The sequence below is a fragment of the Manacus vitellinus genome, unplaced genomic scaffold (genome assembly GCF_001715985.3).
Source record: "Manacus vitellinus isolate BGI_N305 unplaced genomic scaffold, ASM171598v3 scaffold_12_pilon, whole genome shotgun sequence".
Taxonomy (NCBI): Eukaryota; Metazoa; Chordata; class Aves; order Passeriformes; family Pipridae; genus Manacus; species Manacus vitellinus.
In genome coordinates, this window is record NW_021938949.1 from 8,877,455 (window position 1) to 8,892,973 (window position 15,519).

A 15,519-nucleotide genomic window follows, 5' to 3' on the forward strand; every position below is an offset into this window, starting at 1 on the left:
TTCAGAACCCTCCTTTTATTCGTCCATTTCTCGTGCTTGTCTCACAAAAAAAAAAAAAAAAAAAAAAAAAGATCCAGGAGCCACAGAATTACCTGCTTGTTTCACCAAGAAAGTGCTTGGGTTTTCCTGGCTTTTTTAAAACTTCTTTTGCTTTCATTTTTTCATCATGAGGGGAATCAAAAGCAGATTCGGTGTTCTATGAGGTTTTCTTTCTGTGTGAAAGTTTGAAAGGAAAGGCTGTTACTGTTCTCTTGTGTGATATTCTCCCGTGTGACATTCATTCTGTCATGGTGAAGAAATGAAGCTATAGCTTTTGTGGCTTGAGCTCTTTCTTGGCAGTCTGCTACCACCTGCCTGTTTGGGATTATTTTTACCCTTTATTTTTCAACCCCTTTATCCTCAGATGTTCCAGAAGCACCAGGAGCCACCACATTGCCTGGAGTTCAGCAGTGGTGCCAGTGCTGCTCCTTTTCAGCTGATACCCAAGAGGTCTCTTGATCAGCTGAACTGCTCTGTGGCCTCATCCATCTCCTACTGAGCCAGAATTTCACTGACCTCAGTAGGAGCTGGAGAAAATCTTAATTGAATATTGTGAAGATAAATTGGGATTGATTCCAGCTGTATTTTGTAATACACCTTTTCATCATAAAAGGAAGATAGAAGTAAAATGAATACTGACAGGTTGTTGAATTTTGACCCCAGTTCATTTATTTTGGTCACCATCTTTTCTCATGCCCAGCTTGAACACAGTCCTAATTCATATATTTTTTAAAACCTACTAGTTTATTACTCAGTAATTGGTGTTAGGTTGTGATCTCTGCCTTTGCAATACTTCTCTTCTTAAGATAAGAATCACTGTCTATTTTCTTCCTATTATTTTTCTTCACAGAACTTCCAAACAAATGAAATTAATTCTGGTTGATTTCTGCTGTTATTGGTCTGTAATAGTTTGGGATACACTCTCCACTGGGTATAAGCACCCAGCCTTTCCTTCCCTCCAAATTCAAGGACACATTAACAGAATTAAAAGGGTTTATTGTGTAGTTTATGGCAGCAAGCCTTAGAATGCACAGTCCACACCAGCCTTTGCATACACTGTCATGTCTCTTGAGCTGTGTTGTCCTTGAGTGGAGAGGAAAATGCAGCCCAGTGGAAAGCACCTGCAAAAGGCCCCTTCCCCCTACCCAAGTGTAGGAATTCTTCTCAAATTAAACATAATCCAGGAAAAATACAGTGATGGTGGTATAGAACTGAGTCATGTTCCAAGAGGTACCTAAATAGACTGTGGGTCAAACACTGCTTCCTGAGTTCTGTAGAGTTGATGCTAAAGACAAAGGGTAGTTCTACATAGAGCTTCTTGAGTCCAAAGCACTTAGTCATCTTCACTAAGGGAGAAGGAGATCTGTATACTCATATTTAAATGGTTGTTGGAAGCACTAGGCTTAGGGAAGGGAAAAAAATGTTTCTTTTGAAAAGATATTTCCTTGTTTTGACTGTTTTTCATTTCATGACCGTGGTGCTTTTCAGCAACCCTCATTACACATATCAACAAATCTCCTTCCTTTCAAGTCTGACAGTGTTAATAAAAAGCCAAAGTTGTGACAGTTCTGCTTGTTGACTGCCTGAGCCTTGAACACAAGAGGGAAAACATGATGCCAGTTAACCATGGGAGCTGAAAACTCGGAGAGTAAATACAGTCATTGTACTGAAGCAAGACAAGTTGAAATTCTGTCCACAGAACAGGTTGTTGCCCTCTTTGGGGACTGACTGCAGAAAGTGTTACGCTCTTGTTTTCCTTCTGTGTCCCCAGAGCTGATGAAAGGAAATTACTGACAGCCTTTTGGGTAACTGGCAGTAGAAGGAGAATTGCATCTCAGCCCCCAAACTGCTATTACTTCTTGCTTTGTCTTGTGCTGTGGTAGGTTTATGTCAACGGGGAGTGGGTCACCAGCATTGGAGAAGGAGGCAGCTTCGGGGAGCTGGCACTGATCTATGGAACACCCCGGGCTGCCACTGTCAAGGCCAAGACAGACCTGAAGCTCTGGGGCATCGACAGGGACAGCTACAGACGCATTTTAATGGTAAGTTTATGGAGAAGGGCTCCTCTACGGAGTTGGTGTTTTTATATTTTATCTTTTGTAGCGCCAGCACTTCTGTGTTCAGAGTGCTCTGGTGATAGAAGGCTGTGCAGTCTGTGCTTCTGCACAAAAGAGAGCGGACATGACAAAAACATTGAGTAACTGAATTAAGTGAACTGAAAGAAAAGGGGACAGGATTCAGCAGAAAGAGGCTGAGTCAGAAATTCAGCTGAATAACATTATGTGTAACTGCTACACATGAATGAAAACCTCAGGAGGCCTCTGGTACCCACCAAAGCTCTGCAAATCCTCTCCTTATCATGAGCCTTGAAATGTCTCTCAGCAGCACCTCTTGCCTATGAAGTCTTTGTCTGAACTTGTGTTGTATTCCTCAAAGCAGGTGATAGAAAGTAAATCCAGGTCCACTAAAATAATGAAGGAGTCCTGGTTGGACTGTGCCCCCCATCTGTGTTAGCCAGCACCCAGCCACAGGTACCATGGGATGGGAGCTGCAGAGCCCCTGCCAATGATTCATTGCTCTGCTCCTCTCAAACTCCCTCAGCCCTGCAGCAAAGCTCAGCAGACTTTTGTGGCACCTGGAGGGTGTGTGAGCTTATGGATTTGATGTTGGTTCTTGAGTGGTGAGTTTATAGTGGAAACTTTGACAGATAATTAACTTCAGCAGAGTCATAACTTTTTTTATGAGTTTGTTTCCAATGTCCATGTGCATATCTTCCTTCTCCTTGAAATATTCCTTTCTTTTTGATAATTAACAGACATAACTCTATGTAAAGCTTCTTTCTCAACATGACTTTTTTCTAAAAGCTGCATTATTCCATTCTGATCTGAAGGAAATGACACTATGCTCTTAGACTAATAAAGGAGTGTGCATTTTGAGATCACCTATATTTCCAGTGGATGTCATGGAAAACAGAAAAATTAGGAAAGAAATAGAGATTTTACACTTACATGATTAGTTCTTAACCACAGAGTGTAAGAGTGATCTTTATTTATCCTGTTGGATGTCTGTATGAGCAGTGCTGGTGTTCACTCCATATTTCAAGGGCTGAGTTCAGTGTCACATAAACAAAATTCACACTGACATCTAGGAGAGCACATCTAATGGAAATTTACTCTATCCCAAAATATTCAACCTGATGGCTCCAAGACAAAATAGAGGAATAATGGTGAGAAGTGTACTGTCTTCTCTCTTGTGGGTAAGCAGGATGAATAGTTTTGAAAGCTTCCCAGTGCAGGGAAGCAGGCAGAGGCATTTCTGAAAGATATTTCTAAAACATAGAGCAGGAGAATTACTAAAGGGATTTAAGAGGCACATCCAACTTATTTGTCCCTTGTCCTTCATGGATGCAGTGGAGGGATGCCTGGGATAACTGGTGTGATGAACCTGCATGCCACAAAGAAGAATCCAAAATACAAAAGAGTAGAAGTGTAGGAGGGAAATAAATGTCAGGACAAGACACATATTCCTTGGCTTTTTAAGCAGAGCTTTTTGCAGCTGCCTGTAACCTTGCTACTGAGGAATTGAAGGGACAGATTCACAGGCTTAGCAGCCCAGAGGTGATTTCACTGCTAGTGGTGATGGAACTGGTGGTACCTGACATCGTCCAGCCCTGTGAGCTGTCAGGTTTGGTCATGTGTCCATTATCATCTCATAGCACCCTTCAGAGGATGAATACTTGATGCAGAGACAAGAATTTGCTAAAAGGATTTCAAGTCTCAAGTGGAAAAGACTTTATTCATACATATAACTTGAATATTATGGAGATACTTCTATTTGATTCTAGTGTAGTGCTAAGTGCTTTTCAAATTAATTTACATATTCTCTTGACCAGTAACTGCTCTACCTTACCTAGCAAGCTCAGTTTCTGCTATTGATGAGACCTTTAAATTCACATGGATGTGTTTTCTTTCCCTCTGTCTCTTCTTGGTTTTTTTTTACAGTTGGGGCCATTGAAAATTGGTGGTCTGTTACATTGCATTAGACACCCAGACAGCATGGTTGCAGTATTCCCAATACTCAGATAGGAAATATTTCAAGTAGCATGGTGAATTAATTGCTGCAGGTATAGAAGATGTCCAATTTTCAGTGCTGTTCCTGGTGAGTGCAATTTAGCCATCCACACACTACATAAATCCTGTCATCTTTCCATTTATTTGTAGGTGCAGGGTGGATAATTTCTTTGCTGTAGGTGAAATCAGACACCTGTCTTTGTGCAGTCGTGTGAGGGCAGGTTACAGTGGCTCTCTGCACATTTCCTCAAGCCTAAGAATTAATTACATCATGTTTCAGTGGCTGCATTTCATACTTGAAGCGAACTCCACCATTACGGGGCTGCTTTTGCTGTGCTCAGTTTCAAGATGTATTAAGTAGCTGCCTTTCAAGTCCCAGAAACATGGTTTTCCTGCCATTTAGCCTCTAACTGGATATTTTAGACGTAGAAATGCTTCTGCCTCTAAATAAGAGTTGGTAACATTTAGGATATTTTTGAAATCTGTCATTTAAACCGGTAAAACTCGTGAGTGAGCAGGTTTTTCTTTTCTTTTAATTTTCTGGTTGCGAGCCCTTTTGTCCAAGGGATCAATGACCTTTTTCTCCCCAGGTTATGTTTTTTTCCTGTAGTCAGATAAAGCCCCTCCATAACCCAAGATAATTATTTCTCTCGTCTGCATTCCTTCCCTGCCGTGACCAACCCCGTGTTTTCTCAGCCTAGTGTTGAAATTTTATTCGGGTTGTAAATATTTATTTGCAAATCATGCCTTCAGATCCACACTTGCCAAAAAGATTTTATCCTGTCATGAGACACTTGACTCTCCACCTCATTTCTCCTTGCAGTCACTGTTTTGGTTCTTTGCTTTGCGTTTAGTAATTTCTAGTTTTTATTTCTGTTTAGTGCCATTTTCCCCACTTATGCGTCTCATTGATCCTGACTGGTTTGTGGTATGAATAAAATGCATTTCTGGAGGCTTGGAGTTTGGGTTTTCCTCTTTATAGATGGACAAAGCCTGATTCAGAAAGTTCCTGCTGGTTTTTAGTTACACTTGTCATCCATTTATTATTTAGCCAGTCCCAAAGGAAGTTTGTTAAAACAGATATATTTCTTTATTTCATTGTCTCAGCTTAGGTACCCTGATGTCTTGACTGTCACATTCAAGTTTGTTTTAGCAGCTGTGATGACTGTAAACGTTGGGATAGGTCCTTCTGTCAGGATTTGCAGTGAAATTGCTTGGCTTTCACTGCAGTCCTTGACAAAATATTACACCATGAAATTCACTGTACTAGATGGGTTACAAAAAACCACTTTGATGTGTTCCCCTTGTACGCTCACAAATTATCTGTCCATCTGTGTGTTCCAATTATTTCATAAAATAATCTTTGCTGAGTCTCATACTTTTCACCCTGTTGCAAATTTTTTTATGTGCGTGTTCTCTGTGTGTGCACACATAAGCACAGACACGCACATTTGTGTATATATTCAATATTTATTTACTTACATTCTTCTGGGAGAGCTGCAAAGGATTTTTTTTGCCATAGGCTTCTCATGGAATTCAGTTGCTGCTCTCTTCTTTGCAATTTGGATTCAAGAGCATCTCAGAATGGGGAACATCCCAGGGTAGTACAATATTTGTATTCTAAATATAGCAAATACCACAAATACCAGAGAAGCAAATGTCTGTATCCCAACATCAGATTGTTCCCCTAGACAATTCAGTTCCCAGACTAAGAAAATTTGAAGTATTAATTTCTTGCAATTTCTTCTTTAAGAAGACTTGATTCAGGATAATTTAACTATCCTCTAGTTCCCACGGCCCAAGATACCTGGCTCTGAGAGTGGAGTTGTACAGGCTACAGTACTTTTTGCCTATTTGGCAAACTTTGCTCACAGAAAGGGAATTGTAGTATTGGGATGTAAGTCATGGCAAATCAAGGTTAGTCAGTTCCTGATCTTACACTTCATTTTATTTATGCTCTTTTTGGTTCCTTCTACCATCTTTTCACAGCTTTGAACCTGAGAACAAATTCCCTAACAAGTGCTTTTTTTTTCTGCTCAGAGAAAATGAAATCAGGAGGACTTTGTGTTGCCATAAAATGTAGGTTGTGCAGTGGCCAGAGCCAAAGGCTGCAATCCATCCGACATCTGTGGAATAAAGCCCAGGGATCGTGTGGGCTGATTTGCTGTGGATCATGGTCAGTATGCACAGAGACTCTTCCTTTCATGCTCCTGTAAGAATGCACACCCAAAGCATCATTCAGTATCAGGTTGTGCAGGGATTACATGGAGCTGCAGCAGTCCAGAAGGCCATTCCGGCACCTCCTGCCAGGATAACTCTTTATTTGAAACCTGAGTCATGCTTTGCCATTTAGTAGACATTTGTTTGGCTTCTCACTGAAGGTGGGAATTTCTAAGGAGGACCCAATCAACTCCACCTGAAAAAATGAAGCAAGAAGGAAGACACAAAGAGTGCTGGAGGGAGAAAGAAAGATCAGACTGGAGGATTGGGAGGAAAAAATGGAAGAAAACAAAGAAGGTGAAGAAAGGGCAGTTGGAAAAGAGATGAAACAGATGTTGAATAGGATCTCAAAAAGACCTCTTACAATCTCTGGGGCATTAATATTTCCCAGTCTGTGTGTTGCTTAAGCTAAGCCTTGTGCTTGCTATATTAAGTGGTCCTAAAACTGGCTTTGAGCCCTTTTCTGTGTGGATGTGACGAACAGGAGTGATCTTGTTTCTCCTTGGGATTGTCTCAGGGAGGAGCACTGCGGCTTGGAATATTAACGAGGCTTCGTAGTTAATGGGAACCACTGTCTTTAAGGAGATGAGTTTGTGCATGACAGCTCAGAACCAGGGAGAAAGTGAACAAAGGAAAGGGGGGAGAGGGAGAAGCAGCGACTATTGAAATAAGATATTAATAGGTTAGAAAAAAAAAGCAGAATTAATAAAGACTTCTTAAAACATGCCATCAAGAACCCTGCCAGTGCAGAATTATTCATGTACATTTACTATTGTTTTTATCTGGCTTAAGCAGTAAGATTTCTACTGCTTCCCCTGGGAAACTTCTCTGCAAGGGAATAATTCTTACATTGGGAAAACTTTTTTGATATTGATCTTAAATTAGATTTTCTCAATTTTCTCCTATTACTTTGAGTTATGTCAAGTTATGCTGTACTGAATTGCCCTCTCCTTCTGTCATATATCTGTAGATGACTATCACTGTCTACTTAAAACCTTGCCACGGTGCGTGCCAGCTATGAGGATGACATACCTATGATCCCAGTGCTGAGCCAACAACTACAGGCTGAATTTGTTTTGCTCCTTCCTTATCAGCTCTCCCCGAGTGTTTTAGCATTTCTTCAAGCTCTGTTGGATTTGGGAGCACGTTTCTGGAGAAGAGGTACCGAGACAGAATGTAGCACACCAGGCGCCGTCACATCTGAGCCATGGAGATGGAGCCTCTAAACTTCATTCCTGGATGATATCTTGGCATGTACAGACCAAAATAGCCTTGGCTGTGTTGTTGTTGCAGTCTGATGCAGGTCTCACCTACTGTCTGTAAATCTCTTTCAGCTTTACAACTTTCAGGTCTTCTGTTTGTCAAATATCTCTGCTCTGGATTTCTTAGCTGTTTTTTTCCCAATGGAAGCTAATTCTATTATTTTCTAGTCCCATTTCTAATTTCTCTAGGTCCTTTCTTGTTATTTTCCTGCTCTGGCAAGCTCTCATAGCATCTCATAGTCTGTAGGTATTGTTACTGTCTGATTTGTTGCTGCTTCTAGAAGATCTATGAAAATATTGCATGAGAACAGGCTCAGCACATGTCCCAAGGAATGTGCTGGCTGGCACTTTGATTAGGAGAGAAGTTTGTGATGGTGTTTGTACCAGTGGCCTCAGCAATTTGGGTGAAGTGAGTAGACCAAATAAAACAAGTGTAAAAAGGACCTCAGGAGTCAGAGGTGACATTAAGGCTATGGGAGGGGATGAGAGGGGAATATAAGGCCAGTCAAGGAAGGTGGGAAGTACCTAGATATCTTTAAGGTCCCTTCCAACCCAAACCACTCTGTGATTCTATAATTCTATGTTCTCTGTTTCATGGGAGAAAAGATGGTTAATACCAATGGAAATAAGCACATAGTTTGGTTGGTTGTAAGAGTTCTGCTGCTGGGTTGTTTCTAGCTTGCTTAAGGTACTGATCTCTCAAAATCCTTCCCCTCACTCTGCTTGTGAAAGCTTGAGCAGGAAAACACTTTCAAGTGAAAACAATATATGTGAGTGTGAGTGAGGCTTCTCCTGTCTGGAAGAAAAATTGGGATCTGGTTGTTCCAACTGGGATCCAGCCTCGGGTGCACTGAAAAGGCAGAGAAGGCTTCTGTGCCTGCCTGGGCACCCTGAGGGGAAGTTCTGTTGTTGTGTGGCTCGTGCCCCCGGTGTTGTTTGTCTCCCTCAGGAGAGAGGAAGGGATGGATGGAGCCATCCTGCAGGTTGAGTCAGGAGCCATCAACTGGGTCACCTTTGGCTTCAGTGCATGTGCTGGGAAACAGGAGTCCTAAGCCTCAGTCACTAGTTCCTCCCTAGGCTCATCTTCACCTTTGTGGGATCATCCTGAGGCAGGGGATATTTAATGCAGTGTAGTGCATTAAGTGGAGTCCCACTGAGGTTCTAGATACTATCACAATACAAAACATTTTAACAGCACATTTAATTAATTCTTTCCGCTTCAGTTTTGCTTTTGCACTTGCCTTCACTGTGGATTCTGTACCACTGCCCTGGCTTAGTTTAGCCAAGACATAACACACCTGTTTTCCTGTAGGAAGTGATGGGCTCTTCCTCTCTGGGCCAGGTGGGATGTCTGCAATTCCTGCCTTCCTGGGTCTCTCTAAATACTCAAAGCTGTGGTCAGGCTGCTGATTACTGCTTCTTAAAATTCATCTGTGTCCGCAAGTCATTTAAAAAGCATTTTCCACATCTGTCTCCGGGTGTCCCAGCCCATCAAACTAAACCACCAATCTGGTTTTCCACAGCTGTCAATTTTGCTGGACTTGTTTCCACTCGATTGCAGGGAGGAAAGCAACAACTGCGCAGTGTCCAGTTTTCCATTCTTTGTCTCGCAGCGAGCTGTCAGGGGCTGGCGTGGTTTGCAGAGCCTCCTGCGTTTGAAGTTCTTCATTTTTTTTTCTTTCTGGCACTTCAAATGCTCTCGGGGCCCCCCGAGGTTGAGAACCAAGTTTGTCAGACAGAGAGGTCAGACAGGGGTTACCGATGCTATCGCTGAGGAGAACTGTCATCACCAGACTCGGAAATTATGAACGGGGTGCGGAAGGGGAGACCTCGGTAGCTGGTGCTGCTGCTGAGCCAGAGCTACCTGGGGAGAGTGGCAGCTCCTGATGGTGCTGTGGCTGTCCTGGAGCAGGGGTGGCCCTGGGAGAGGGGCACAAATGGGAGCTGTCCCCAGAGGAGAGCACCTGGCAGCCTCAGCTACTGCTTTGTCCAAAGCTGGATCCAAAGCCTGTTGGTGTTGGTGGAAGGATTCACGTTGCTTTGGGGGTCTTTGTAGCCCCCCCTGCACAGCACATGTAGGAAGGGGGTTGATGTTTAATTTTTAGTTACATCACTGCATTTGAGTACACCAGCCTTTCCCATTTTCATACTTTAAACACTTCTGGATGCTTTCACAGTGGAGGGTAGAATGTTTTTTCTCTCCTTTTCCTTTCTCTGTCCTCACTTTCTGCCTCTGCTTCCAGCACTCACAGGTGCTCACTTGGAGAAGGAGGAATAGAGAAGTGGCTTTTTCTGTGGCAGACACTGACATTTGCTTTCGCCTTCTCTACCCAGCCTATGAATAAATGGCATCTTTATCTCCCATTTCTCGAGAAGATGAATGTGTCATCCTTGTGTTGTGCCTTGTAGATTTGACTAGCAGGCACCAGGCAGCCTTTGACATCCACAGGGAATCTGTCCAGGCAGAAAGGATGTTGGGTGTCATCAGTGTGGAACAAACTGCATGGTACCAAGGCAGACCCTGGAGTTCCTCTTTGTTACTGGGGAAGATTTTGTTTTCAAGTCATTTGTGTCACTGCAGAAGGAATTAAGGATTAATTAATTATTTTTGTATTAGTAAAATTGCATCATAATTATTCCTACGTGAATGGTCTCCCAAAATCTGTGCTGGAATGGTGACATGGTTTCTGTCTTGGTGATCAAACATTATGTGAGCAGAAGGTGTCTTGGTAATTTATCACCTAACAAAATCTTAGTAGAATGGGGAATGACTGTGCTGGTGGCTGCACATACACTGATGGATTGTCTGCCACAGAATGTTTAAATCCTGTTAAAATAATAATATGAATAGATTGCTCAGCAGTAACAATAGATACAACACTGTACAGAATATTACAGATAAATACTCTTGGCATTAAAGAGTTTTTAACCTAAAAGAATGGGATCCATCACAGGGACATGTTAAGTTTTATCCTATTTTGTAATTGCAAATTCCCTTCTGGCAGGGCCTCGTTGGCAACGAGATATATATTGAATTAGCTAAAGAGTTAATTGAAGCTCAGGCTTTAAAATGAGTGCCTGTAAATAATGGATACGATTCATCCTCAGTGTCCAGTAACACCAGTGAAGTCAGTGAAATTACACCAGGATTGAATTTGAGTCCTTCTGTCTTTGCTTATCAGCAATACAACTTGCCCAGACATTTTATGGGGAAAGATTTGCCTGAGGCTGTTTACACTGGCTATGCTTAAGAGTTGGAAGGGGAGGGAAGAAAAAAAAGAGCAGCTGTAGGAAGAAATCACAAAAATACTTTGTGTAATGTTCTGCCTCCTTTTTCTCTCTCCTGTAATAACAGGGCAGCACGCTGAGGAAGCGGAAGATGTATGAAGAATTCCTGAGCAAGGTCTCCATTTTGGGTCAGTTGCCCTTTGGAACTTGGCTGTTATTTCCCCGGTTATACGTGCTGGCAGAGTGAATTTTGGTCTTTGATGGCACGATGAAAGCAATGGTGGTCAAACAGAAGGGCTCACATTGCACTGTTTCTGAAGGAATGAAAGTGTAAAGGGTCCTTTTTAGGACTTGTTCTTCTCCATCTTTACTATGCACTGAACTTGTATTTGAAGCACACATTAAACATGGGAGCAGGCACACACTGGTAACCTTTCAATAGCTGCTGGTCCCTAAAGATCATATGGATGGAGCAGAAAGCAGTGCAGAGATATGAATTTGTCATAAAGTCTAGTTACATCCTTCCAGGGGACAGGTGAGAAGCTTTTTCCTGCAAGAATACTGTGTTTATGTGCACTAAACAAACTAACCTTAAAAATCAAAGTGGACTGATCTTTTTTCTTCTGTGCATTTTACAGCCCCTGTCTCACATTCTTAAAACATCTGTTTAGCTTCTTGTCCTTGGATTTTGTTTCCCTTTGATTAATGTGATAGCCACGAAATTTGGACATGTTCTTGATGGCCTTCAGTAGGAAAAACAACAAACCCATAATGCCTGACCAATCAATCACCATTAGGAGAACAAAAGCCTCTAATAAGGAGGACAGTGTTAGACAGTACAATGAGTTGTTGATTCTGTAGGAGAAACATGTTTCTACTGGGGCTATTTGGAAAAAAACAGTTCAGGATTCATTTGCTATATAATTAAAGTATTTGTATTTCTCCTTAAAAATTTTCTGCTTCTTGTTTATGGTATTCACCTACCATTTGAGCTGAGGCACCTGAAATATGAGAGTGTCTCAGTGAGAGTATACTTGAACTTCTGAGAGGTGCTATCCATGAAATTTTCAATTATATTTGTATGCTTAAAGTAAGGCCAAGTATGTTGCTGACTTATTAATGAAGTTTCCATCATTTAAATACCTTCTTTTATGCTTAATTTAAATCTTCCTAAATTAAGAGCACAAATTATACCAAATTACAATGAGTATTTCAAGAAAAAAGGATCTGTGCACCTGCACTAATGAGGAGCAATTACAACAATGAGACATCTCAAAACAATTTCAGAGTAGAAAGGTTATTCAGAGATGTGCTTCCTTAAACATGCGGTTTGCAATGTAATTATAGCCTAATTTGTAGTGTGGCTTTTGAATCTCAGTAAAAAAAGAGGAAGGACTTCAAGATTTGAACCTTTTTTAAGTACAGAAAAGCAGTGAACAAAATAACACATCATTGCAGGAACATGGAAATTTAGGTGAAATGTGTAAGGATCTATTTGACATGTCTAAAAAGTAGATGACACCTGGGAAAGCAGGAAGATATTTTAGAAATCTCAACACAGCACGGAGAATTCAACTTCACTTCATCCTTTAATGTGGTCAGAACTCTGTGATTTCCTGGTGGAAAAACCTCTACCTACTTCTTCTATATATTTTTTTTCCAAGGCCTGTCTAGTGTCTGTAATTAGCCATATAATTGTAAGAGTCACATTTTTCTTTTTAAAATCTAAGGATTTTTTTAGGTTATCAGTAACTGCTTATAGTGTATTGAACAAGATATTGAAAAACTAGTTGTTTTAAATCTTTCCTCTGGGGTTTAATTTAATATAAAGCCATGAATTGATACGTACAATTTAGGAATTGCAAAAAATTTCATATGGTCTACTTTATTTGATGCTTAACTTCAACTCTGTGACTAAAACTTGTAGAATATTCTATATAACGTTTGTTTGCAAGAATTATTAACCAATGTATTTGTAGTGGTACAATTCCCTTAGACAAAAGAGAGACACTTCGTGACTAAAGCTAGATTTAGCTTTGAATTTTTCATAAAGCCAACTGTAGAGGAAGTTTCAAGAGTCTCTTTCTTTCCATTGTTAATTACCAAGTTCCTTAAAAAAAAAAAAAAGAAGAGAGAAAAAGCCTTCTCTAGTATGTATGAAAGTGTCTTATGCTTATTTTTAGTCAAACAGAGCAGTTTTTGAATGTTGCATTGACAATATGGGCTTGGTCTTTGACATTAATGCTGCTGCTGCAACAAAGGTCACAAACACACCAGGGAAGGGCTGTAGTGATTATAGGTAGGGAAAATGTTAGAAACAATAATTTCTCAAACATAAACTGGCATAAAAACACGAAGACGTGTATCAGCCAACTCAAAACTTACCTTTGGTGCACTGATCACTTCTATCTGGTTTTATTACCAGACTCAGTGTACCCTTCTGAGCTCAACCAAAAGGCTTTTTAACTTCTAAAGAACAACTCTTTCACCCTCACACAATACTTCTAAGAAATATTTTGAACAAAATGGGGAAACCAGAGTCTGATAGAACAGCACAGATCCTGGTGTCAGAAAGCATATCTTGACTTACACTGGTTCAACAGTTCACAATAAGTCAGAATCAGCAGAGCTCTGGCACATGAATTTTAGCCCAGCTTTTTGAGGCAGTGAAGGTTAAACCATTGTATTATCTGTTTCTTTTAATAACTTTTAAACCTGTAATTTTTCAATCAAATCTGATAAAAGTGCAAAAGTTCAAGTACAATTCACTGTCTTGAATTCTCATGCAAATGGGTATTGGAGAGAGACACAGGTGGCACCTCTCCTCTCCAAGGGCAGGGCAGAGAATTCACCCCTCAGGCAGAGGAGGAGGGCAGTGGGACAGTGAGCAGTCCTGGATGTGCCCTCTGCAGGCTGGCCTTTGCCATGTAGGTACCACATGTAGGGGATTTGGGGCAGGTGCAGGGGGGTGATGAGGACCCCAGGCCACAGGGAGCTGACTGTGTTTGCTCCCTTACTCCTAAAGCACACAGCTTTCCTTACTTAAGTTTACTTTGAAGTTTTATAATTTTTCTTTCTAAGTGGGGGAATGAAAAGGAAAACTTACAAACTGTCCTGCTGGCAGATGAAACAGCAGTGCCACCTCAAACATCCCTGAATCCAGAGGCCTCTGGTGCCATCAGGGGCTGGCTGTTGGCTCTGGTGGTGCTTGATCTCGCCCCTGGGCAAGAGTCACCTCTGAGATCAATGCTCTGCATCACTTATCTGCAGCCCATCAGGAACCAGATGGGAGCAGCTCTGACGAAAAGACAGTAGGACTTGTCCTGACATCTGGTGTGGGATGTGGCAAGAGAATCCCGGCGCTCCCACATCGCTGGTATCTCCAAACAGCTCCTCAGCTGCTCCAATCCATGGCAGCATCAGGGCACCGTGTGTCAGACTGCAGGCGTAGGGAAATGGAGCCAACTTTTCCTGTCCAACTTTTAAGATTACTATCTGGGTGATTACTAAAGTCTAAGACACGATGAATAAATACATTCATGTTTCCCAACTGGAGGTTCGTGCAAAGTGCCTGGATGAAAAGAAATGTTTCTTTTATAACAGAACCAGGCATGGCAGAGCTGTCAGTTTAGATATGAATCTTCTGCCAAAGTTGAGAGTATTTTTATAATATAGCTTTATGATCTTCAATATTTTAGAGTCCCTGGACAAATGGGAGCGGCTGACAGTGGCTGATGCACTGGAACCTGTCCAGTTTGAAGATGGGGAAAAAATTGTTGTGCAGGGAGAGCCCGGTGATGACTTCTTCATTATTACAGAGGTAAGATTGGCATCCTGATAAGCTCTGTCATTTCCTGGTAAAGATCAAGGCTGTGTATTAAAGACATTTGGGTTCAGTTCAATCTCTTACTTCAGCATAAATCTAACTCCACTTAACCCAGGAGACCTACTCAAAATTCAAATGAATTCAGAGACCAGTTCCATGGAATTGTCTTAAGTGGGACAATCTTATTTCCAGTAAGTTGAAAATGCAGAGGAATTTCGAGGTGTGTCTATTGTCTTTACTGTTTGATGGTTTGGTTTCCACGGGAGATTTTTCTAGTTCCAAGTTGCCAATACTTCAGCAGGGCTGGCCAGCCACACAGTGCATTGATCGTTGTTCCCAAAGGGACTTACAGGGTTTATCACAAACGGACATCTGTAAACTGGAGCAGGAGATCTGATCAGAAAATGGATAATTTGTTCTTTGTTTTGCCTTAAACTCAGTCCAAATGGCTGAGCCATTTTCTTGTTTACTCACACAGGCAGACAGATCTGTCAGGCAGCTGAAAATGCTGACATCTTTTTGGGAGATTATCTGACACTTCAGTTCCACCATCTCACTTCTGCAAACAGATGCTGACGGGGTTTTTCCTCCCTCTCTGACATAAATATTTTGATCTTTGGTATCTCATACAAATACCAAGGCACTGTGATATAACACGTTATAAAAAGGTATTAGAGAGACTCAGACTGAATCACAAGAGAGCATTAGGATATGATTGTCTATGGATTGAAGCAGGAGCTTCTCAGCACCAGCTGTTTGTGTTCATACACAAATATATAGATGAGGAATGACCAAGATTTGACTTGTGGTGACAATTCCAGGGCACATGCCAGGCTGTGTCCAGCAGTGAGGCAGTGGTGGCACAAAGAATTGG

At 41.4% G+C, this 15,519-nt stretch overlaps 1 protein-coding gene across 2 annotated transcripts in view; it reads left to right on the forward strand.

Annotated features, from left to right (window-relative positions):
• The window catches only part of PRKAR1B (protein kinase cAMP-dependent type I regulatory subunit beta), a 91,986-nt gene that overhangs the window by 58,805 nt on the left and 17,662 nt on the right, over positions 1–15,519 (forward strand). For both annotated transcript variants that reach the window (XM_029957897.1, XM_029957898.1), the window contains exons 7-9: positions 1,923–2,081; positions 10,947–11,007; positions 14,518–14,639. In XM_029957897.1, the coding sequence (XP_029813757.1) occupies positions 1,923–2,081; positions 10,947–11,007; positions 14,518–14,639 (342 nt within the window). The remainder of the gene's footprint in view (positions 1–1,922; positions 2,082–10,946; positions 11,008–14,517; positions 14,640–15,519) is intronic.